General features: G+C 26.7%; 3 protein-coding genes across 5 annotated transcripts in view; 1 reads left to right on the top strand and 2 right to left on the bottom strand.

The window, feature by feature from the left end:
* The window catches only part of LOC100200250 (phosphatidylinositol 4-kinase alpha), a 119,814-nt gene extending 94,499 nt beyond the window's left edge, over positions 1-25,315 (bottom strand). For 2 of the 3 annotated variants that reach the window (XM_065801198.1, XM_065801200.1), the window contains exons 1-7: positions 25,155-25,315; positions 23,280-23,483; positions 21,290-21,443; positions 21,017-21,198; positions 20,868-20,936; positions 15,358-15,445; positions 12,915-13,085 (exon numbers count right to left, since the gene is read on the bottom strand). In XM_065801198.1, the coding sequence (XP_065657270.1) occupies positions 12,915-13,085; positions 15,358-15,445; positions 20,868-20,936; positions 21,017-21,198; positions 21,290-21,443; positions 23,280-23,483; positions 25,155-25,250 (964 nt within the window). In that variant the 5' untranslated portion in view covers positions 25,251-25,315. The remainder of the gene's footprint in view (positions 1-12,914; positions 13,086-15,357; positions 15,446-20,867; positions 20,937-21,016; positions 21,199-21,289; positions 21,444-23,279; positions 23,484-25,154) is intronic. The other variant, XM_065801199.1, reaches the window with a different exon arrangement.
* On the top strand, positions 635-1,557 carry LOC136082192 (uncharacterized). Its single transcript, XM_065800708.1, has 2 exons — positions 635-670; positions 791-1,557. The coding sequence occupies exon 2, from the start codon at positions 814-816 to the stop codon at positions 1,555-1,557; it is 744 nt and encodes a 247-aa protein (XP_065656780.1). The 5' UTR covers positions 635-670; positions 791-813.
* A 1,083-nt stretch (positions 25,316-26,398) lies between the features above and the next one.
* LOC100200051 (aldo-keto reductase family 1 member A1) overlaps positions 26,399-27,500 on the bottom strand; it is a 27,418-nt gene continuing 26,316 nt past the window's right edge. The window contains exons 5-6 of the mRNA XM_065801197.1: positions 26,772-26,858; positions 26,399-26,542 (exon numbers count right to left, since the gene is read on the bottom strand). Of these exons, the coding sequence (XP_065657269.1) occupies positions 26,477-26,542; positions 26,772-26,858 (153 nt within the window). The 3' untranslated portion in view covers positions 26,399-26,476. The remainder of the gene's footprint in view (positions 26,543-26,771; positions 26,859-27,500) is intronic.

Here is a 27,500-nt window from a genome sequence, read left to right as displayed (position 1 = left end):
ACTTAGTTAGGACAAATAGTGTCTAGTTATTGACTAGTTTATTGACTATTTATTGACTAGTTTAGGACATTTATAGTCATGGGCCAAGGGAGATACCCTCCCCTCCCACAGGAGGCCCATACGCCCCTCCCCCAATCTCCCTAGATTTTTTTTTTTTTTTTTGTGTGCATAAAATGAATAAATAATGCAAAAACATACAATTTAATTTTAATTTTGAAAAAAAATTTTTTTCATTATTTCAAATTGGTGACTTAAAGCCTCCTTTTATATAAAAAACAAACATAAGTTTTGTTTTGTTCTTTTTAAAGGTATTTACTTGTTTGTATTTTCTTAAAGAATTACTTTTAATTTTATAGTTTTTATATTATTTTGTTAGGTAATAAATAATAAAAATAATTAATATGGAGAAATGTGACATTGGAAAAAGTCTTAACATTCATTGCCACAAAACTGGATTTTCAAGAAAACAAGGTTTTGTTCAATTTAAAGATCTTCCTTGTGAAAAACAAGAAGAAATAATATGGCGAGCAAATTTAAAGGAAAAATATAGTTCAATAAGAATTATGTTGTTATCATGAGCAATTCTATGGAAAATATTTTGAGAGAAAAATTACAAAGTGTTGAAATCCTTTTGGAACACACAAGGAAAGTAAAAAAATTGCTATAAAAGGTAATCTTACCTTATTTACAACAGCATTGATATGGAAATTAAAAGAAAACAATTTATTATTTATAAAATGTTTGATAATTTCAGTTATTTTAACCACGTAAAACTAAATTTATTTTTTAGGTAATATAAAGATTTCCATAGACATGGCAAACTATTTGCAAAAAAATAATGTTTATGTAACCCCAGGTTGGAAATTCTGCAGTAAATGTTACAAAAAAGCAATAGAAACTGATGAAGATTTAAATTCACAGGAGGAATGGGAATCCAAAAGTGAGAAAAAAATTAAGTTAGATACCACTATAGAATTGCTTGGATTTTCACCAGTCAAACTAAAAAGTCTTTCAAAACACAGCAAATTGCCTGTAGCAAAACAAAAGTTTGAGAACACTATTGACAGAGTTGCAAAAATGGTCTCATCAGCATATAATATTAAAGAAACTTTTTTAACAACAGAAATAAAAAGCTCCATTTTAAACAACAACATTAACAATGACCATGATCTAGACATTTTAATGTATGAAATAAAAAATAAAATTTCAGAGACTGACTCTTATTGCCATAAGGTGCAAATGTTAACACTCGCACCAAAATCATGGACACGTAAAAAGATATCAAGCTACTTTGAAGTGTCTGAGTATCTTGTTCGAACAGCAAGAAAAGTTAAAAATGAGAATGGAATTCTATCATTACCCGGAAAAAAAACTGGAAACCCACTTTCACCAGAAACAGTTAATTTAGTGATTAACTTTTATCAAAGTGATGAATTTTCAAGAATGATGCCAGAAAAAAAAGATTATGCAAGTATTAAGAAAAACCAACATGCTCAAAAAAGATTATTGCTACTGCCATTAGGTGGAATAAAAGTTATAAAGATTTCATGGCATTGATTGTTTGCTCTCTTGAAAATGCAGAATGTATGTTGCATCGATGTAACCAATGCCCTGGTATTGAAGTGTTAAAAAGCTTTTTAGTGCAGGAGTTTATGGACCGTGAGCATGAAGAAGATGTAGTATTTAAGCAATGGCAGAGTACCGATCGTACAACACTACTTTCACAGTCATTGCCACTAGATGAATTTAATGATTTATTATGTGACAGCATTGACAACCTTACCACTCATTCATATATTGCAAAAACACAAAGTAGATACTTAAAAAACTGTAAAGAAAATCTTAACCAAAACGAATGCTTAATTTTAGGAGATTTTGCTGAAAACTATCAATATGTTGTTCAGGATGAGGTTCAAAGTTATCACTGGAGCAAAAGTCAATGCTTACTTTATACAATTATACTTTATTTTATAGAGAACAAACTTCTCAAACATAAATCTTTTTGTTACCTTTCAGAAGATGTTGATCATGGATTTATTTACAAGACTCAGGAAGATATAACTAGATATATCAAAGAAAATCTACCTGATGTATCAAGTGTGAAATACTTTTCCGATGGTTGCGCAGCACAATTTAAAAATTTTATCAATCTTTGTCAACACAGTAAAGACTTTGATTTAAATGCTGAATGGGTATTTTTTGCTACCAGTCATGGTAAATCCCCCTGTGATGGTATTGGTGGGACTGTTAAAAGAGTAGTATGTCAAGAAAGTCTAAAACAAATAACTACTGGGCAGATTTTAGATGTTAATTTAATGTACTCCTTTTGTAAAGCCAAGATAAATGGAATTTATTATAAGTTATTTTCAAAGGAAGAAATTGATCAAACACGAGCATAATTAGAAAAAAGATATTTAGGTGGAAGAATAGTTCCTGGCACAAGGATGTATCATCATTTTATTCCAATTGCTAAAAACACTATAAGTTATAAAAAAATAAGTACTGATGCATGCACTGAAATATTTGATATCATTCCAAAAAGCAAACATTATGTAGATATTTCATTAAATATTAAAAAAATGGATTATATTGCATGTTTTTATGATGGATTTTGGTGGGTAGGGATTGCTGAAGATGTAAGTGAGCTTGATATAAAAGTCAGATTCATGCATCCACATGGACCAGGTAAAAACTTCTTTTGGCCAATGAGAACTGATGAGTGTTGGGTGCTCAATTCTGAAGTTATATGCCTAATTTCTACACCGTGAACAATATCAGGGCGTACATACAACATATCTGATTTAGATTTGAAGAATATAAACTGTTGGTTACAAAAAAAAATAATTATGTTTAAAATAATTTTGTTTTTATTTTATTTACCTATTTTGCATTTAAAATGTCTTTTATTTTTTTCAAATTCTTGAATTGTAGGCTGAGAAGGAGGGGTGGGGGTTTAAATAAATCACAAACCACTCCCATCTTATTATGTCAATGACTATATTAGTCTAAAACTACATAAAAATATTGATTGTCAAAATGTTTTAAAAACGTTTTAATACCTTTGGTTTTAAAATTTATGACTTAAAATCGTAAAAAAATCTTTGAAATAAGAGGTAAGTATTTATCGATTTGAAGTAACGCAAATAAACTGTTTCTCAAACTTAAACTGAAAAAATATGTTTTTAAAATGTATTTTAACAATCAACTATTATTTATTCATTATATGTAAAAAAATAAAATAAAATAAAATCTAGGGAGATAGGGGGTGGCGTGGGGGCCTCCCGTGGGAGGGGAGGGCGTCTTCCTTGGCCCATGACTATAAATATCCTAAACTAGTCAATAAATAACACTATTTGATGTTTTATTCAAATAAATGTTTTACAAAATATTTTAATTGCTTTTGTTACAAAATTTAAATTTTTCTAAAAAGACACCATTTTTAAATGCAAATTTTGATCACGTATTAGAGAGACAATTGATGAATCTAATTTTTTTCAGTAGACCTAAGATGAAATAATGATATACAATTAAACTTTTTACTCGGGATTTTGGGCCACAGTCTTTATTTTACCTCCAAAAATCACTAATTTACAAGTCAATAATTTTGAACAAAATTGGACAAATGAGGCATTTCTTGAGATAATCGAGTCTTGAGGGTGCTTTTTTTGGATTCCTCAAGTTAAAATTTATTAGAGTACCAAATTTTAGGAAACTTCCCCAAGCTATTATGAAGATACTGTATGTCAAAGTTGCTTTGTAGTTGCTTCAGAAAATCACTAAAATGCTGAGTCAGCATTATTTCAAGTGACGATATCTCTGAAACCCATTGGTATTTTTAACTAAAATTTTTGCAGTTATTATTTTTTTGATATGGACTGCAAGTGGTGTAAAAATAAACAAATTCTGAAACGTAAGGGTATCGAAAATTATTTTTTTTGGATGATTTCATATATTTTTACCCTTTTGAGTACCTTAAAATAGAAAATTCATTTTAAAAATTTGTTGTTTTTAGTTTGTTGATTTGACCTTTTTTATTACTATTTCAAAAAACATCTTAAAATTGCGCTAAATGAAAAACTTTCTAAATTATTCCTTAGGTAAATTAATTAGATCAAAACTTCTTAACAAACATCTTTATATTAGCGAAACGCTTTTAAATAAAGTAGCAATTTACTGATAATGATTTTTTTTTAAAGTATAACTGAGAGTTGTATATAAATTTTTAATTTTATGTTATATAAAACATTAAAGTATGCATTTTTTTTATAATAAATGTTATTAAAAAATAAATAATATTTTGTTTTTATAAATGATGACTTTCTACAAGTCTTTTAAACGAATTTTAATATAAGAATAATACATATAAAAAAATTTTTAATAAAAGTTAATACATTTAAAAAGATAAATAAAATTTCATTGAAAAAAAAAAAGTCAAATGTTTTCAAAAGCTGTTACAATTAAATAAATTTGATCTTTTTTGTATTATCAAAACGCTTTTTAACAAATTAACAAAACGCTTCCAATGAATATATATATATATATATTTTTTAAACATCGCTTTCAAAAAGGCTATGTTAAACTAATTAATGGAAGAGAAAAGATGAAGATTGTAGAGCAAGATAACGATTGACGGATGACTTAAAGGATTGCAAATTATATGAATCAGGAAAGCAAGATAAAGGAAACGAATTCCAAAGAACTGATGTTTGAGAAAACTAGACAAATAAGAGTTTTTGGAGCACTTAGGAACAGTCACAGAAAAAGGATGAGACTTTATTGAATGACAAGTAACACGAGAAGGAATTTTAGTAGATGGCACCAGAGACGCTAGCTCTTTAGAGCAGTGCCCATTATAGTATTTGTAGAAAAGAGAAAGAGAAGCAATATTGTGGCGATGTGATAATGGTTGGAGGTTGGCTGCAAGAGCAGGTTTAACTATGTTTACAATGCGTTTTTGCACCTTGTCTAAAAGAGAAAGGGCATCATTAGAAGATCTCCCTTAGATATGGCAATAGTATTCCATACAAGGCCAGATTTGAGATTTATAGAGTTAGAGAATAGAATCCAAAGTATGAAAGTGTCGAGCTCAATAAAGAAATGCAACCTTAGGAGATACTAATTTTGCAACAGATTTGATATATGGTTTTCAAGAAAGATCGGAAGTAAGATTTAATCCTAGAGGGTGAAGGGTAGATGACTCATCGAGTACATTACCGTTCATAAATATAGGAAGATCAAAATTATTGCGATAATGATTCGCTGAAAAAAATTGAATTTTATCTGTATTGAAGCTCATCAGCTACTGTGAGCCCCATGCTGTAACAGAAGTGAGATCCTTTTCAAGCTCAAATGCCCCTCCAAGCAATCAGAGAGTGTTGGCTTCTTACAATGACAAGAATAAATGGTAGTATCATCAGCAAACAATGCCACCTTAGATGTGAGAATATCTGGAAGATCGTTAAATGTATATATATATATACATTTTATGTTTTTGCTTTAGTTCAATATTTTTTTTTTTATTTTCTCTTTCATCAAAATTTTTTTTCCATTTTTAAATTAAAGTTTTTTTTAAATAAATTTAAGTTTTTTAACACGGTTAAAAGCTGTGATCAAATTGCTAAAAAAAAGTATTTTTTTGCGTGGTTTACGTGATTGTGTGCAATCTTCCTGTGAAACACTGCATGTTAAAACAAATTTTAGGTTTTTGAAGGTATGGAGAAGAGGACAAGGCCACAAGATGAATCTCTTAAGATTGACGCTACCTCAGAACTAGACTGTAGCTCCACTGACACTAGTGCTGATTCTAATTTGGACTAGAAGTTTAACATCATAGAAGAGAAAATGATTGTAACAATACTACACAAGTCACTAGGAAAATTTTTGATGGTAATGTATCAATTATAGCTACAGCAAATGTCTTACAAAAAGTTACTGACACAATTCTTCAGAATTGTGGAGTTAATACCACAAATTGATAATCCAGTGCTTCAACAGCATTAAAAAGACAAATAAAACTGTCAAGGATACTGCAGAAATTGTTAAATTAGATATAAAGAAATGGAAAAAAGCTGTTACCCCTGTATAATTAATTTTGATGGTAAGACATTGTTTAAAATGAATCAGGGAAAAGGACTGAAAAATGAAAGATAAGCTGGTTAGTATTAAGGGGAAGTCACATCTTCTTTTTACCTGCCTTGAAGACTTCTTCAGGTGAAGATATGTATATAGGAATCATAAAAATATTAGAAGAATATGACCTCATTTCAAAAGTGGAGTGTGCCTTAATACAACTTAAAGTAATACTGGTTCTAAGGGAGGATCACTTATTAGGATTGCAAGAGAGGTAGACAAATACCTTCTTCTACTAGCATGTAAGCATCATATAACCAAGCTTAGAATATTTCATTTTTGCAAAGCAGTGATATAAGAGTATAGCAAAAGGCCTGAACCCCTTATTTGTAAAGTTCAAACATATGAAGGTTACCTAAGATCTTATATTGTATCTCATGAAATTTTTTTTTTTAATTTGAAAGCAGTCCATATTCAAATTCTATAACTTTATAAAACACGATGCTTTGTTGTTAAAATAATATTTCTCCGCCAGCATGTTATTTTTGTATTTATAAAATTTATAAAATCTGTCATCAACTATTACTAAGATAAAAATTTAAACAAAGAAAAAAATAAAAATTTTGATCATTTTGAACAATTAAGTGTCATTTCCAGAAGTTAGCCGGTCGAAATGACTGCTTGCCTTAGATTTCTTATTTTTCATATATATACATACATACATACATACATACATACATACATATATATATATATATATATATATAAATATATATATATATATATATATATATATATATATATATATATATATATATATATATATATATATATATATATATATATATATATATATATATATATATATATATATATATATATATATATATATATATATATATATATGTAAATTATGTTAGTGAACTTTACAAATAGAGTGCTCAATGTTCTTAAAGAACAGAACAATAATAAATTAGTAAAAAACACTTATCTAACTTTTTTCTTCAACTTCAAGTTTCACCATTGCTGGATCATCATGAAGAGTTCTTCCTGATGATAAAGCAAAGGTGAAACTTAAAGTTGAAAAAAGAAGTTAGATAAGTGTTTTTTTACTAATTTATTTATTTATATATATATATATATATATATATATATATATATATATATATATATATATATATATATAGTTTGTTGCATTTGAGAGTACGGAAGGAAAAAAATGATTCTTATGTCAACAAATACATCACTTTTAATTACTTTTTACTATCGTCCAGCATTTGCGTGTTGTCAGAAAGTAAAAACCATTAATTCAATTACAAATTAATTGTTTTTTAAAAAACCCGCAAAAACGCAAAGTTAATTGACCAGAATGTTTTTAAAAACATTCTGAATGTTTTTAACAATATAAATAATGTTTTTATTTTTATTTTTTTTAATAAAATGTTTTTTTTTTTTTGTTTTTTTTAATAAAACCTTTTTATTATTATTATTATATATATATATAAATATATATATATATATATATATAAATATATATATATATATATATAAATATTTATATATACATATATATATATATATATATATTTTTACATATACATATATATACTTATATATATATATATTTATATATACATATATTTATATATACATATATTTATATTTATATATACATATATTTATATTTATATATACATATATTTATATATATATATATATTTATTTATATATATATATATATATATATATATATATATATATATATATATATATATATTTATATATATATATACTTATATATATATATATATATTTATATATATATTAGAGTGGAGCTTATTTTTTAAGTTTCAAATTTTGATTGTCCTACCCTCCTATTCTATTTCTTTATATATACAAATAATTACTACCAAATATAGGCTCATTTAGACAAAATATAGAGGCAGCTCAATTCTCCCTAGCTCCCTTTGGGAGCAAGGCATACTGTAGAAGACATTTACTTTACCAGGTATGTATAACCCTTTTCTCTTTACGACCCTGCGTGGTCCTTTATACACTTTGTTGCCTGTTTTCTCTTGTTGGCCCTTCTGGCCTGTTTATTCCTTTAAATTTATTGGTTGGTTAAATCAACTTAAATGGTATTTTATTAAATGGTAATGCACAGGGTAATCTGAATGAAATTCTTTTTTTAAAACAAATTAACACATTCTGCAATATAAGCTAACTTTGGATAATGTGAATTTCTTTTTATTTTAGAATATAGAAATATGTCAGTAGCAACTAGATCTAAAACACAGGTGTATCTACTAGGAGATTCTGTGGCTGAACTCACAGGAAATAAGCTTCTATCTTTGCGTATGGCTCTCGGTTTGTTTTTGTATCACCACATAGCCCTGAAAGAAACTGTTCGACAATCATTGTCTGTTATAGTTAATGAGATTGCTAATTTTGGCAGAAAGCTCAAATTCCGATGAGGGAACATCGAATATTATCATAAAAAACTGGAACAATCGTTTGAGGATTGGCTTTTGCTAAAAAAAAACAAAGGAAGAAAATCTGCAACTCAGCAAGCAAGAAAGGATTCTTTTATCTCCAGATTGGATCATTTTGATTTGGTTTATGCTAATGCTTTGAGCAGGATTAACATTCAAGAAGACAAAGACTACTTGTTTGCACAGCGAGAGAAAGGAAGGCAAGGATCAATGGCCAGGTTAGACCTAACTTTGACAATGAAAGAAAAAGGAAACTGGATTTCAGGTGTCAACAAATGGAGGATCAGGATATGCAGCACATGCAGACTGCAATTGAAAGTTGCTCATCATTCAAAGATGGTTCAAATGTGGAAACTGAAGACAAGACGAGAGTGCTGCTGAAGCAGTTGGAGGCATCACATTTTGTTCTCCAGCAAAAAGAAAGAGGGGCACAAAATCTGTTGTTACACCAGGTCTGGCAGCTGCTCTAGATAGAACCAAATTATCTCACTGCAAAGCTGCATTTGTTATTGCTGAAACAGCTAGAAATTTGGATCAAAATATTGAAAATCTTGCCATAAATCGAGATTCAGTATGTTGACAAAGGCAGGAGCATCAAGCCCAGAGATCAGCAAGTTTAAAAGCAGAGTTTCGTGTTCAAATTCCTTTGGTTGTACATTGGGAAGGCAAACTCATTCCTCATTTGACTGGCAAAAAAAAAGGCGTATCATCTGCCAGTATTGGTTTGCATGCATAATTGCTAGTGCATGTGTTCTTCTGGAACAAAAGCTTGGCAAGGAGCTTCTGTACTTTGCATGCTGACATCATATTATGGAACTCATCATTGGTGCCGTATTCCAAGTATGCATGGGGTCAACATCTGCTCCAGAGATCCTTCTCTTTAAGAGATTTCAATAGAAATGAGGATTAATGGACACCAAAAGATATGAAACTGTAATGGCAAGTGATGTAGCTGATCTGTAGTCAACCTAGAGATGACTACAGGGAGTTTTTGGAACTCGTCAATATCTTTCTAGGTGCCGTACCTGAAAGAGGAATTCAGTTTATAAGCCCTGGAGCCATGCATCATGCACGTTGGATGTCGAAGGTGATTTACAGTTTGAAAATTTGGATGTTCAGACATCAATTAAAATTAACACTGACAGAACAATTGGGATTACATGATGTTTGTGTATTTACGGTTTGTGTCTATCTGAAAATATGGATCACAGCTCCACTAGCTGCAAATGCTCCATACAGCAATTTGATGTTGATGAAATCTTTGCTGAAGTACTCAATCATCCATCCAGCAATTGCAAAAGCTACATCAATCAAGCTATCCAATCATTTATGGTATTTATGGTATTATGGCGAGTGTCATGCAGAATGAAGATTTGAAGATCGCACCAAAAGGCTTGGTGTTCCAATGGATGTATTAAAAAACAAGAATTTGGAAGATTTTATAACTGCCAAATCTATGAAATTCTTTTCAATGATGGAATTACCAGATGGATTTCTAAATGTTGATCCTGAATTATGGAATGAGCGTGACAATTTCAAACAAGCAACAGAGATAAAGTAAAATTGTTGAAAGTGGAAAAACGATCATGCAGAACAAGGAGTTGCACTAATCCAGGAGTATAATGGACTTATCACTTGCGATAAATATCTGCTCCAGTTTCTGATACAAGTTGTGGAAGAACATCGTCGAGCCTACCCAGACAGCCGAAAGCAAACTTTGGCGAAGAAGCCAGCAAAAGAGTAGAACATTTAAACTCAAGAGTTATTGTTAATTAATTTTAAAGTTCCATTTTTAACCAAAAATTTTATATAGCATAACATGACAATAATTGCATATTTTACACAATACTCGTACGTCGTGAAGTTGTTTTATCTCAAAAATATAGTTTGTGAAATTAACAAACTTATTAAATTTGTTTATGCTTAGTCAATGATTGTCAAAAATTATAACATTTAATGATTACTGTCATGTAACAAGAAATGAAAAATAATCATTAATTTACTCTTAATCTGTCAAATTTTTTAAAACTTTCTAAATTTTGGAGCACTTGAGCTACCACTAAATATAAATATTTTTTGCTGAAATTTTTATCACACCAAATATATATATGTATATATACAAATATATATATATATGTATATATATATATATATATATATATATATATATATATATATATATATAAATATATATATATATATATATATATATATATATATATATATATATATATATATATATATATATATATATATATATATATATATATATATATATATATATATATATATATATATATATATATATATATATATATAGTCCTTGGAATTAGGGTCAGCATTCGGCAATGCTGACTTATCTGCCTTTAAATAGTTTTAAAAAAACACAAAACAATAGTTTTACTTAAACTGTAAACAAATAATAATAAAAAATATATATATATATATTTATATATATATATATATATATATATATATATATATATATATATATATATATATATATAAATATATATATATATATATATATATAAATATATATATATATATATATATATATAAATATATATATATATATATATATATATATATATATATATATATATATATATATATATATATATATATATATATATATATATATATATATATATATATATATATAGTCCTTGGAATTAGGGTCAGCATTCGGCAATGCTGACTTATCTGCCTTTAAATAGTTTTAAAAAAACACAAAACAATAGTTTTACTTAAACTGTAAACAAATAATAATAAAAAAAATATATATATATATTTATATATATATATATATATATATATATATATATAAATATATATATATATATATTTATATATATATAGTCCTTGGAATTAGGGTCAGCATTCGGCAATGCTGACTTATCTGCCTTTAAATAGTTTTAAAAAAACACAAAACAATAGTTTTACTTAAACTGTAAACAAATAATAATAAAAAATAACAGCAAAATGAACATTTTAATTAAATTCTAAATTAAATACATTAAAAAAAAAAGTTATGAAAACACATATTAAACGCCATAACTCTTTTTGTCTAACTATTTAAAAGTACTTTTAAGCAAAAAAGTTATTAAAAAAAATAATTTCATCATACCATAGCATGGTTTTAATGTTGTAAGGGTTATATAAACATGTTTTGACACTTATTTACAGTCCTGTTGTGAAGCATTAAACATTGACAGATTTCAAATTTTGTGTTTAATTTATTCAGTGTTCAGTTTTTATGACCAGTTAAGAATAGCCCCCCTCAATTTGAGGGGGTCACAAACTTTACATGGTCATAAAAACAGAGCACTGAATAATTTAAACATAAAATTTGAAATCTGTTGATGAAGTTTATATTTATGAAAAAATAAATAATTCAACTCATTGCCCTCACGTTTAGGGTAAAGGGGGCTAAGAATTTAGGGTTTCTTGTTCCCATTCTCCTATCACAATAATTTTTTTTTGTGAAGAATCTTTTCGTAATACTTATGAACATAAAAAACTTGGTTATTTCTAACATTTAAAAACCTTCCTATGCCACTGGTGTAAGTATATATATACTTATACAAATATAATATATAAATAACTTATATACTGACGTATATTTTGAGAAATGCGTTTGTGAAAATAGAAACATTACATTTTATTTGTTGTTGTTTGTGAGCACGCTTCCAAAAGTTTAAATTCAAAGTTATATAACAAATATATTTGTTATACGTATTGTTTATTGAAAATTATATTTATTGAAACTTTTTTTTTCTTTAATATTTTTAGTTTTGTTTAGCTATAACTTTTTCAATAAATAAATAGAATATAAGCTATATAAATATTATTATAAATTGGCTATATAAATAGACTATATACAGACTTTAATACAAGCTTAACTGATTCAAAGATATCAGTGAAAATATTTAGTTTTATTTGACAAAGATTATTTGATATTCCAACGTTTTGATGTTTTTGAATTTTAAATATATTAGTCATTAATTAATAGAATGTGATCAAACTTGTATAAAATCGAAGCTTTAAGTGAAGTTTTTGTTTGATAAATTTTATAAAGATATTTATAAATATTAGACATTTAATTTTATGCCGCATAAATTTAAATTAAAAAGTTATATTTTCTCCCTTGCAAGTTCTTCAGATAAGGGCAATTTTTTACTTTTGTAACAAAACTAGCGAGTGCTATTTGTCGCTCTTGGAAGGCTGTTTACAGGCGTGCTTCATCACAAGGTCTGTATGTATATATATATATATAACAACACATTACTTATAATATAAATAAAAAATGTTAAAAAAACAAAACAAAAACAAGCTCAAAAAAGTTATTACCAGATTCATCTTCAATTAAATTGACCATTATCTCCATGCAACTGTTTAAGGTTGAAATAAAACTCTGAAATATGTTTCCTGGTTTAATATTCTCACTGAGATATTTATAGCAGCTGTTAAACAAACTTCTGCTCCACTTGCTTATCTGCTTTATGTCATAAAATGGTTTTTCTAAACAAAGTAAAGATATATAACTTTGTTAACACTTATAATTTCTAATTTAAACAATGTGTCCATCCTGCATTGAAAGCATACAAAATTCAAAGTTGATCAACATATTTAAAAAAAAGTAAAGCATACAACATTATTGTATACTTAAAAGAGTGCTCAATAGATAAACTAGAGCTATATAGTATATTCGTTACTGTTACCTGCAGTACCAGGAATTAGCTAAATGCTAATGTTTATAATATAATTTAATATTGCAACTCTGAGTTTCATGTGTTACCACAATCATCAAGCAAGTAGTAAAAGTTTAATGTTATATATGTTTTAATATTGTTTAAAATATTCTTTTATGTGAAAATGTGCATTATTTATATATTAAAAAAATATAAAATTAAAAATTGATATGAAAATGTATATAATATTATGAAATATATTACAATAGCTGTGTATGTGAGCAATTGATTAGTTAGCCTAGAGATATATGAAGTAGATTAATATAGTTATTTTTAGTTGTTAGTTAGGTTTGTAGTGAGCTTTGTAATTTTTTAATAAAAATTTATTTTCGTGGCGGCACTTTGATATAATTTCGGTTCTTTTATTTAGCAGTAATTCTGATTTTGGATGAGATATAATAGCAAATTTCTCATACAGACATAGGGGGCACCTTTTAGAAATATTTGAGTAGGGGGGTACAGACTTGAGAATAGACCATGTTAGTGTAGGGGTTTCGTGAAAATTGTTTTTCCAATCCCAGACGTAGTTTGATAGGGTACTAGACTTTTTGTATTTAACATGAAAAGTTTTGATGTAACAATGGGCAGCTACAACGGCGCTGAAATTTCTGAACTTGTAAGGATCTACATACTCAACAAACTATCCAATATAATTATAAAAACCAACAAAGGGCTTTACCATGATGATGGCTTGTTAATAATATGTAACTCTAACGGCCAAGAAATGGAGGGAATGCAAAAAAACATAATCCAAAAGTTTAAAGATGTTGGATTTCAAAAAGATATAAAAACAAATTTTAAATCAATTATCTTCCTAGATGCTACTTTTAATTTGCCCAAAAACACCCATAAGCCTTTCAAAAAACCCAACAATAATCTTCAATACAGCCACACATCTTCTAATCACCCACCACAAATTATCAAACACTTACCGACTTTAACATCAAACAGACTTTCATAAAATTCCTCCAGCGAAGTTATACTTATTGAATGTAAAAACAAATATGAACAAGCACTAAATAATAGCGGATAAAAAAACTACTCCCTTAAATATCAGATCAAACAAAAAACACCCCAAAAAAATTGATAACGCAATATCATATGGTTCAACCCCCATTTAATAAAAACGTCTCCACAAATGTTGCTAAAATGTTCTTGTATTTACTAGAAAAAAAATTTCCATAAGACACACAAACTTCACAAAATCATAAAAAGAAACACTATAAAGGTAAGCTACAGTTGCACTGAAAATATAGAAAAATTATAAAAAACCACAACAAAAAATTGTCTTCCAAGATTTGAATATAATGACTCAAAATGTAATTATCAAAACAAAGCAGAATGCCCCCTGAATGGGAAGTGCAAATCCACAAGCATTATATATATGCATCATCGCATTATAAGTCATATATAAATGCATCATATATAAATGCAGTCATATATAAATGCATTGCATCATAAGCATTATATAAATGCATCATCGCAGCAAAAAACCAACCCTACAAAGTTTATATCGGATTAACAGAAGGTGAGTGCAAAACCAGATATAACAACCACAAATCATCATTCAGTGTTAAATACAAAAAGTCTAGTACCCTATCAAACTACGTCTGGGATTGGAAAAACAATTTTCACGAAACCCCTACACTAACATGGTCTATTCTCAAGTCTGTACCGCCCTACTCAAAACACACACACACAATATCAAAATGTTCATTAGTTTATAACAAAAACAAAAATATTGGTTACAGAATTTACAATTGTGTGAGTACAATCGGACAGTCTAAAAATGTTCTATAAAGTTCTTATTTAATCAAATTTTAAAATATTATTCTGATCACAAAAACAAAGTTATTGTGGAATAACAACTATTTTAAACTTTTTTAAATGCATAAAAATAAAATAAAATTTGTGTCATAAATAAAAAAATTGTTGCCTAATAGTGAGTAGCAGTAATAGAATGGTGTAATAAAAATAAGTAGGCTTTTCTTTTTACACTATATAATATGCAAATAAAATTATCAGTTTAAAGAAAAACAAACCTCTTTTCAATGACAACAACTCTTTTAAAAAAATAGTAGAATGATAAATGGTATGATGATACCATAATTTGATAAACGAGCTTTTTTCCTGAAAAATATATGTGTGTGTGTATATATATATATATATATATATATATATATATATATATATATATATATATATATATATATATATATATATATATATATATATATATTTAAATGATGTCATCTTATTTGAGAGTTAAATTAATTTAATATATTAATATAAGTGAATATGAATTCTCTCAACACTAATTTTTTTTATTTAATCAAAGAAATTCTCGCTAGATTTTTGATACCAGCATCTTCAGCTTTAATTACAAACTATTAATTATATTTAATTACAAACAAAATGTAATTACAAATAAAATGTAACAAAATGTCTGTAATTAAATTAGTTTCGTAACTAAATTAAATTAATTTGTAATTAAAGCTAAAGATGCTAGTATCAAAAATCAAGTGAAAATTTCTTTAATTAAATAAAAAAATTAGTATTGAGAGAACTCATATTCACTAATATTCATATATTAAATTAATTTAACTCTCAAATAAGATGACATCATTTAAAAAAAAAAATATGTATATTTATACAGGGTGCGGAGAAAGTTCCCGTACAAAAATATAAACAGCAAAAACAGCAAAAGTTCCTGTACAAGACGAGAAACAAATTACACTTTAATTTAGAATAAAATAACACTAAAAAATACTAAAAGAATACAAAGGAATACAAAAGAATACACACTATATATTGAAAGAAAACACCATACAGATAATTTTTTTAAATTATACTTTTGTGCAGGAACTTTTTGCGCACCCAGTATATATATATATATACATATATATATATATATATATATATATATATATATATATATATATATATATATATATATGAATAATTTAATTTAATAATTTTAAATGATGTCATCTTGTTTGAGAGTTGAATTAATTTAATATATGAATATCATTATGAGTGCGAATTCTCTCAATACTAATTTTTTTATTTAATTAAAGAAATTTTCACTTGATTTTTGATACCAGCATCTTTAGCTTTAATTACAAACTAATTTAATTTAATTACAAAACTAATTTAATTTAATTACGAAACTAATTTAATTACAGACATTTTGTTACATTTTATTTGTAATTACATTTTGTTTGTAATTAAATATAATTAATAGTTTGCAAATACAGCTCTCATTAGTGTAATATCTGCAAATGCTAGAGCAACAGAAAAAGTTGTGTTTTTAGGCTTCTCTCTTCCAGAAATCAAAGACCAGTCAACTGCAGAATCGATTGTAATTAACAAGATCAAAAAAATATCATCGAAATGACACTTCTGTGCTGTGGTCATCCAAAAGTAAAATATGTTGACCACCAATTTTGAATGTGAGGAATAAACATTTCATTAAGTCACTGCAAAAATTGATTCCTTTTATATCCAACCAGATGGTGATGTTGCGTAAAGTGTGTTTGATGGCCCTCCTTTAATTCAATCATCATAGAGTTGATTCTTTGATTTGTAAACAACAAAAGGCGATAGAAGGAGTCCTTCAGCATTAACACAATTAAGAACAGTGTAGTTTATTTTTCCTTACTTCCAGTTGATACTAGTGGACGCTTTGCACCTCTTCTGGTAAATACTTTCGCATTCCCTTTGTCACCATTGAAACCAGTTTCATCACAATTCCACAAATGCATGGCTTTACTAAAACCTATTTTTGCTAAACCAAAATGTTTTTTCAAAACATCAAAACAACGGGCAATAATTTTTGGTGTGCATGACCCTGCTCTCAAAGATGCAATGTTTGTAGCTGTTCTTTTGCTTAGTTCTGAGTGCCATCAACTCTTAAATCCTTTGTACCATTTGTGACCAGACGTTCCATTTTTGAACAAACACGTTTCTTCATTTTCAATTTAATGGTCTCTCACTAAACTTTATCTAATCATCTACCAAAGCCCAAATCGCCAAGCATCTGAAAAAGGTGAACCAAGGTTAACTTGATAAAAGGGCTCAATTTTGTTGTATAGCCACTATCAACTACTAAAAGTCTTAAAATGATTTTTGTTTGAATAACGTAGATTTTGGTATGCAGTAGAATTGAGCTGCGCCTCTTAATCTCAACTTGCCATTTTCAATCTTATCCAATGCATTTTTTTTTTGTCTCCTCAATGTAAGGCTTTTTATTTGTTTTATTTTTTGCCATTTTAAGTTTAGTAAATTCAATTCAGTTACAGATTTTTGAAATTAAAGAAACGATGCACTTTTGTGGTTAAAAAATTAAATAACATGAAAGTGTGAAAATGTAAAAAAACCCAAATGAAAAAAATTCAATTGGAGTGAAAAAATAATAAACAGATTAACCTATTAAATTTTAACTAATTATAGGGGGGATTTATTGTGTCTGGTTTAAGCTGAAAACTAAAGAAAATCTCCTTTCCGTCAACTTTTTAACGGAGTAAAATTTTGAAAATCTAAAACTATTTTTGGAATTAGCAGAAAATTTCCAACAAAAGAGCTTTCTTTTTTTTGAATTGCCTTTTTAAATCTTTCATGCTAAAAACCTAATTTCCAAATTTATAGGGTTATATGTAAATTATGTTAGTGTATTTTACAAATAGAGTGCTCAATGTTCTTAAAGAACAGAGCAATAATAAACTAAAAAATTTATATATATATATAAATTTTTTAAATTAAAAAATTATATATATATATATATATATATATATATATATATATATATATATATATATATATATATATATATATATATATACTTAAATTTTAGAAAAAACAACTTTTAATGAAGCTTGAAGTTTCATGCCTATCGGCAATCATCAGCCATGAAGTACAAAATCAAAAATATAAAAAACCGTTTAAAAATTACAAACTACGGTAGAATGAGTTCTGACGTTATAGTACAAGAAGACGTAATGGAAAACTAATCTCCACTATTAAATAATGAAAGGAGAAATTTATTTTTGTTTCTGCATTTAGAGACTAATTCGCCTCTTTTGTTTAGCAGATTGTTTCCTTTGTAAAATAATATTTCGAATTTCTCATTTAAACAAAGCTTACAAATTTTTGACGCAGGATTGTATGATTTACAACAATTAATAATATTCCATTTGATTGAAGTTGTGAAATTGTTTTCTTTTAATTCCCATACTTCCTTAGACAACTCAGTGTCGTTTTTGTATTTTTTATATTAAAAGATTTTTGATGGTTTGCATAACGTAGCTTAAATGAGGTTTCGCTTATCCCAATGTATACTTTATCATTATATTGAGGTTTATTTGAGCTTACGGTGGCTTGGTAAACAATGTTGTTAGACAAGCAATTGTTTAGTGGACAAAGAGATTTTTTAATGCAATTGCAGGCTTTTAGTGATAATTTTACATCACCATATAAAATATTTTTGTTGTGTGAGTTGATGATAGATTTGATGTTTGGCATACAGGAGTAGCTTATCTTAATTGTGTTTCTGTTAAATATATTGTGTAGTTTGTGGTTTTAAGGAAAATGCTTGTCAATTAGGGTTAAAAAGCGTTGACCAATTTTGGTTGTAACACTTTAACTAAATGGAGGATTGTACCAGATTATGTTTCGTTTGTGGTTATTTTTTGGAACATTTTTTATGCTTGGTTTATATGTCAACTTATAAGCGTATCCCGATTGCTTTAATGCGTCTTCATATGCGTCTTCAGTGTGTCGATTTATTAAAAAAACTTCACTTGATGAGTTGACAGACAATCTTAGCTCGATATTTTTTGGAAGATTATTTATTATGCTAGGTGGATGGTTAGAATGAGCATGCACATAACTTAGGTTATTTTCAGACTTGCAGTATGGTTGAAAAAAATTTTGAGTAAGATTAAAAGTTAAATCAAGTTAGTTAACAATTTTAAGATTGCAATTGATAGAGATGTTGAGAACTAAAATCATTTTTGCTGTAAAACTGCAAAAGTTGATCTAAAAGAAAAATCCCAACTAGTTCGCCAACTTCCACGCCATCATAGGCTCCCATGGTAACATCAAACAACCCTGCTTTTTTCTTAATCCATGATATGCCACTGTTAAAAATGAAAAGTTTTCTTGCATGACGTATAATGGATTTGCTTTGCTCTTCTATAATTATATGTTGTTCGGCAAAGGCAATTGCATTATTTAGCATGTTTTCATCAATTGACGGATAAAAATCCTTTATGTCAAATACTAAAAATTTACAAAGGTGTTTATCATCAATTTTTCGGAACCAATTTATCACATTCTGCACATTTTGCGCATTTTGCCATTCTTAATTCCGAGTTGATATTGGATAAAATAAATTAGGACAATCTTCCTACCTCATTCTTTGCAGGATTTAAAAGACGCACAGTAGGGTTGTTTATGAAGTTGGCTTTGTGATCTTTTAAAGTTATAAAACAATCGGCAGTTCCGTTTATCTCGATTCTATTAAAAATATCCTGATTTGTGCGTTTTTTAGGTGGTTGTAATCATCGTTAGATATTTTGTACATGTTGGAAGTTTTGTCAGCTGGAGTTAAAGTCTTATTAGATTTGCGTAAAGATTTAATGTCATTATTTATTTTTTCTTGAAATGCGTTGTTGAGATTGTGAAATTTTATAGTTTCGAGATTATAGAAACGAGATTTATTAAATCTTTTTCAAATAGTGACATTTCTTTAATTTGTGGAGGGCACTTTGAAGATTTTACTCCATAGTTAGTGAAATCATTACACTTAGACACATCACCGAGTTGCTTGTTAATAAAAAACAACGCTTTCCGTCTCATTCTTTTTATAAGAGCTTCAGTTTTCTCAAGTAACTGCAGTATAAATTCTTTTTCAGATGGTATGGGTATATTTTTGATTGAGTATTTAAAGTTTATTCTTTCCATCTTGTACAATTTTGAGTAGAGTGCTTAACTGAATCTGCTAAACAAAAGAGGCGAATTAGTCTCTAAATGCAGACACAAAAATAAATTTCTCCTTTCATTATTTAATAGCGGAGATTAGTTTTCCATTACGTCTTCTTGTACTATAACGTCAGAACTCATTCTACCGTAGTTTGTAATTTTTGAACGGTTTTTTATATTTTTGATTTTGTACTTCAGGGCTGATGATTGCCGATAGGCATGAAACTTTAAATTCCATTAAAAGTTGTTTTTTCTAAAATTTAAGTATAAAACGCTCTGTTTTAGAAAAAATCAATATTTTCTTAAATATTGAGCACTCTAAAACAATCAAGAGTTTTGTATTTTTAATACTAAATCATATGACAACAATATATATATATATATATATATATATATATATATATATATATATATATATATATATATATATATATATATATATATATATATATATATACATATATATATATATATATATATATATATATATATATATATATATAAGTTTATATAATATATTTAAAAAAATATAATATATTGATGAAATATTAAAGTTAAAAAAAATGCAAACTTTATTAACTAGTAAATTTTTCTGCTTGTCGATTTCTGTAAAGATATGGCTCTCTGTTAATCCAAGTAACTAGGAAAAATAAAAAGATTTAATTTTTGTAAACACTTTATAATATAATTCATAAATAATCTATTAAGTAAACATGTTACCTTTTTGATTAAAAATTCTATAAGCGAATCCTCAACATTGGTTTTTAATCCATAGATTGTATGATTAGCATTTGCTTTATATGAATGTGAAAGATCAGTAACAAGCTTTTCTTTTGTTGGGAGTCTTAGAACACCTTTTAACAATCCACAGATTGTTGGAAAACAATATTTTAAAAATCCTTCTAAAGAATGGAAATATACATCTTAAAAAAACGCATATAATGAAATTATTTACATATAAAAGTTTATCTTAAATGATCAAAAAGCATTTACCTGTACCAGTTTCAGTAAGGCTGGTAAAAGATGTGACTTCGTCAATTATAGCCATTAAAAGTTTTACATGCTTAGATACATCTTCCTCTGCATACATTAATGTTATTGTCAAATGATATATAAAATCTTCTATTTCATGTACTATATCAGTATTCTGAAAAAATAAATTTGAAAATAACTAAATAAAAACATAAATATAGACAATAAAAAATACTTGATTTAAAGTTATTAATAACAAAAACTATAAAAAAATAAAAATGCAGTCATTTTAAGAACATATGTTTATTTCTAGAAATCTGAAATATAAATTCTATATATATTGAAATATAAACTCTCTATATATTGGGTATTTATTAGTCAACGTGTCAGAAAAAGAGAGCAGATCAAACAATGTATCAAGCATATTTTAAACCAAATACATAATCCATCAAGCACACAATTGATTAAACACATAATCTATGAAGTACAAAATGAATCGAATTCATTAAACACACAATGGATCAAACATACACGGTGTGTCTCAAAAATAACCGAACTTCATACTTAAATCATATAACATGCAGCACCATCCATTGATAATTTGCAGCATGAAAAAGATACATTCATCCTCTTTCAAATGCACCTACATTTATGTAAATCGGATGACAGATGTGAAAGTTACAGCCATTTCAACAAAAGAAAAACGCGTCCTAATGTAACGAAATGAAAATGGAACAAAGAGCGAATATAAAATTTTGTGTTAAACTTGAAAAAAAATTTGCTGAGACATACAAATTGATGAAAAAAGTTTATGGTGATGATTGTATGAGTCGTACTCAAGTTTATTTAAAAATGGTTGTGAGGATTTAAATGACGATCTGAGGCCAGGTCGTCCAGAAGCTAGTAATCATGCTGAATTGGTGGAAAAAGTCCGTGAAATCATTGGTATCGATGCAAATTTTACTACGAGAATGTTGGCTGAGGAATTAAATACAAGTAAAAACACTATTTGGAGAATTTAACTCAAGATTTGGGTAAAAGAAAGGTATGTGCGCGTTTTGTTCCACATGAATTAAATGAAGACCAAAAAATTGCTTGTGTGGAGCATTGCAAAGACATTGTTGAAACTGTTGAAAACAATCCAGACTTTCTTGATTCGATCATAACTGGTGATGAGTCATGGTGCTTAAAATATGACCCTGAAACTAAGTGTCAATCTGCTGAATGGAAATCCAAAGGCGAACCAAAACCAAAAAAATTGTGTTTCCAGAAGTCTTGAATCAAGACAATGTTGATTACTTTTTATGATTCGAAGGGTATTTTCCACAAGGAATTTGTTCCAGAAGGTCGAACTGTTAATGGAGAATACTATTTAGTTGTTTTAAATCGTTTGTGGAAAAGAATTTGTCATGTTAGACCTGAATATCCAGCAGGAAAACAACTGTTTTTATTGCACGACAATGCACCGCCTCACAAGACCAAAAAAGTGAACGAATTTTTGATAAAAAAACAGATTTCTCTCATCAACCACCCTCCATATTCGCCTGATCTATCACCATGTGACTATTTTCTATTTCCAAAACTGAAAACCAAGATGAAAGGAGCATTTTATGATGATATCCCAGCCATTCAAGCAGCTGTAACCAAGATGCTGAAGAACATTCCTACAAATGACATAAAAAAATCTATGCATGCGCTGGTTGATTGTGCCAAACGTTGTATTGAGTCTGATGGAACCTATTTTGAATAAATAATAACTTTCAATGATGATATAATGTGTGTTTTATTTTATATCCAAAAAGTTCGGTTATTTTTGGGACACACCGTGTACAATGGATCAAAAACTATTGATCAACTAGTTATTTACTTGAAAAAAATTGAAACATAAATATTAAAAAAATTAAACTATTTAAAAAAATATAAACTATTACCTACCTGCACGATACACAAATAAAAAAGAAAAATATATACACATTAATATAAGTAAAATAATAAAGCAATTAAAAACTACATTTTTTGTTAAGTTCCATTTGATAGACATACTTCTTTTTAAAACATCATTGATATAAGGGACAATTTTCGAACTGTGCTCCAAATCAGATGCCACAAGATAAAAACTCAAACATAAAATAGCATCTTTTTGAAAACGATTAATGACAAATGATTCAGTTGTTAACATTGGAATGGTGGGACAAAATAAAAGCAGCTTTTGCACCTGTTTAAACAAAGCAAATAATTTAGATTAAACGCTATTTTATGTGCAAAGCTAGTATAGCAAAGCAATGTTTCATGATATATCCTGTATCTTGAAATAAGTATGTAAAAAAATAAAAATATTTTGATAGTTCATTATATTCATTCATTATTATTCATTCATTGCTATTTATCAAACATTTTATTTATTCTAACCTTTTAAATCAAGCTAAAAATAAAAAAATTTATTAAACCATATAAAAAAAGAAACTTAAAATAATCAGCTACTCCAGTACTTCAAATTACTTGATGAATCACAAAACAAATTGATAACCCATACTTAAAACAAATCGAAGTTTTTTAATGTTTTGATGTTTTGCCTGACTTTCAAGTCAAGAGAATTTTTTATATTAATTGCCTTGGTATCTTTCGTCCACTACATTTTCTTTTGGTGTCGTTTGTCCACTACATTTTCTTTTGGCGATTTAAATTGTCAATCTTAAAACTCTTATATCTTCAAAAATTTCAATTAAATAAAAAAAATTTAACATTTAAATTTAAAATTTTATGGCTTCATTAACTGGGTCAGATATATAATGTTTTGTTTGAAAATATTTAACTTTGTTTTTGTGAGTTACCCAAAGTTGCTATGCATGCTTTATAAATTAAAAAAAATGGAGATTTGTTTATTTTCTCATATTTTTTTTGCAAACTGAGTCAGTTTTTTTCTTTTTATTGGCTGTTATTTGTATTACTTTTAATCTTTTGTTTGTTCAATATACAAAAAAGATGTTAGATCTTTTATACTGCTAGCAAAAAAGATGTTGGATCTTTAATACTGTTAGCAAAATTATTTAAACATTAAATAATTACATAAATAGGAGCTCAAGTGATGCAACAAGCATTTTATGTGTTTTCAAAAACATTTTAGAATTTTTCACAAAAACTAAAAAAAAACTTTTTTCTTACTTTTTTTAACTCGAAAAAGTCAATGCAATTATCATCTTAAAAATACTTGTTACTAAAAACTTACTTAAAAAGTTACTTGAGTAAAGAAAGTTTAAGTTCAATAAAAGTGTTTTTGAACCAAATGTTATTTCTGATATTATGAAGACCCTTAACGAAAAGTTTAAACATATAGTGTATGTATAACTTAATTATAGTATAATGAATGTTATTTCTGATATTATGAACCCTTAACAAAAAGTTTAAATGTATAGTGTATATATAAAAGTTTAAATATATATTATAATGATAGTTATTTCTGATATTATGAAGACCTTTAACAAAAAGTTGAAGTATAGTGTATGTATCCTTTTATTCTAGTATGTAGAATCCTATATTCTAGTATGTAGAATATTCTAGGGTGTTCCGTACAAATAACATTTCAAAATTTTACCTAAAACTGTTTTTTATAAGGTATCTAACCTTGATATTACTAATGAAATTATTATATATTTTTTTATAATTGAGCCACTTCATGAGTTCCTCAATGGGTCCAAAGGTAAGTTTTTTTCCTTTTTGCTGATAAACTGAGGGGAATTCTCCCCTCAGTTGCTGCTAGATTGACTAAGAGTTTTGGCAGCGATAATTTTTTTTCTAAGATAATCGATATATGTACTGAAGCCACTGCTAATCTAAACACACATTTATAGTTTAAAAAAAAAGTTAAAAAAAATACTTTTGACTTTACCTTTTCCCATGGTTGTTTTTGAATTGCTAAAACTCGTGCTAATGAAAATAAAGTTTGTGTTGGAGAGTTATTTCTCGGGTTCCAGACTTCACACATATTAAAAACAATTACAAAATAAATATATTTTATATAAATTATTCATTAAATCTAAAAAATAAATGCAACATATTTACAACAGAGGTTGAAATACTTAAAAAATGTGTTCTTTCAAAAAAATGTGTTCTTTTAAAAAAATGTGTTCTTTTAAAAAATGTGTTCTTTTAAAAACTGTATGTTTTTAAAAAAAGTGTTCTTTTAATGTAATAATTTATTATTATTTAAAACATTTTATTTTTTAAAAAAATTATTAAAAGTATTTTCAACTTTACAAAATTAGTTTAAGAATTTAGGAGTCATTGGTTAGGTATAAGTTAGTTCAGAACCCATTAATTAGGTAAGAATTAGTTCACTGGTTGAAGACAAATAAGTAGCAAAAAGTGAAAAAACAAAAGAATTAAGAAAAAAAACTAAAAAAAAATACACAAAAGTAATACAAATGAAAAAAAATAATGTGGAAAAAAATTATTTCTGATATATCAAAGTATGAAATTGTAAAACTAACATTTCTTTTTAAAAATCTTTAAAAACCATTTATTTATTACATTCAATTTTCAATTTTATTATTGGTTGCGGAAGGAAAAGTCCAAAACAGAACTTTTTTTGTTATGGTTCTTTTTTTATTATTTACATTTTATTAACATTTTATTCTTTTACTCTTGTTAAATTCTTTTCTTCTTGTTTAAACATTCTTATAAATTAAATCCTTTTTTTCTATTTTTTTTTTAAACTAGCTTTTCTTCAAATTTCTCAAAAATGTTTTTACATTTTTTAAATTTCTCATGTTTTTACATTTTTTAAATTTCTCATGTTTTTACTCGTGATGCTATTGAATTAAATGATAATTAAAAGTATCTATACTAATTACCCACTAAAAATTATACTAAAAAAAGCCTATATACTTGCTTTATGCAAATCTAACTAGTTTATATTATGCAAATCTAACAACTAGTCTATATTATGCAAATCTAGCAACTAGTCTACATTATGCAAATCTAACAATTAGTTTATATTTTCAGCCTGTATAATGCTACATTAAGAAAAAAACCGATTTGTCAATATTTTACTGATAATAAATTACAATAATAATTTGCTATTATTTGTAAATAATTTAATTGAAATAATAAAACGAAAAAGAAAAATAATAATTTTTAAAATTTTTAAAAAATATCATAAAGATTTTTTTATGGTATTTCATATAGTAGTTATATCATAATGCTTTTTTATTAATAGGGAATGTTATAGGGATAAAGGGGATGGTGTGCATCTCTTTCCACAGATTTTCCATTAACCTAAATATTGAAAAAAAAAGGGTTCTAAATCATCATCATAATATCACAACCATCATCATCATCATCATCATCATCATCATCATCATCATCATCATCATCATCATCATCATCATCATCATCATCATCATCATCATCATCATCATCATCATCATCATCATCATCATCATCATCATCATCATTATCATCATTGCCACCATTACCATCATCATCATCATCATTATCCTCTTACCTCAATCATTGGTAAACAGCACCTCCAACCTTTGTTTAATGAATTTATTAGCACTATTTCTTCATTGCTTAACTCAAAGTCAAACACCTGAGGTAAAAAAATTTAATCAAAACTATATTGCTTAAAAATTGTCTTGAAAACAAAATTAAAAGGCTGTCAAAACAAAAAAAATATAAAATGAAATTGAAATACTAATATTTAAAAAGAAAAAAAATTTTATAATTTTTTTTATAAAGAAACCACACTAATTTGTTTAAGAAACCACACAAATTTAATTAAAAATGTTTTTCCAACAAATTAAGATGAAAAACTTTTATTTATTTCTGACTAAATCATATACAAAAATTTCAAGAAAAAATAGTCTTAACTAATTTAAAATGTTTTTTAACATAGTTAAAAACGCAAAAATAAAAATATAATAGAATTCAAAAATGCAAAAATAAAAATGAAAAAATTAAAATGCAAAAATAAAAATATAATAGAATTCAAAAAAGAGTAAACAACATTTAATCACCTTTTCTATGACATTATTAGCTAGAACTAATAAAACTGAAATATTATTTTGAAACAATTATTAAAAAAATCATTATTTTTAAAATAGCAGCTTTTTAAATTTGATAGGATATTGATACAAAAACTGAAAGTAAAATATCAATAAATCAAAATAAAAATAAATTTAAGGTTAATTGTAGTAAGGTGATGCAGTTCAATGTATAAAGAAACAACCCT

Source organism: Hydra vulgaris, chromosome 07 (assembly GCF_038396675.1).
Source record: "Hydra vulgaris chromosome 07, alternate assembly HydraT2T_AEP".
NCBI lineage: Eukaryota > Metazoa > Cnidaria > Hydrozoa > Anthoathecata > Hydridae > Hydra > Hydra vulgaris.
This window is presented reverse-complemented; position numbering and strand designations above follow the sequence as displayed.

Bases quoted from the DNA above. Each gene is read 5' to 3' on its own strand.
- LOC136082192 (XM_065800708.1), top strand. From the start codon at position 814: ATGGCAAACTATTTGCAAAAAAATAATGTTTATGTAACCCCAGGTTGG.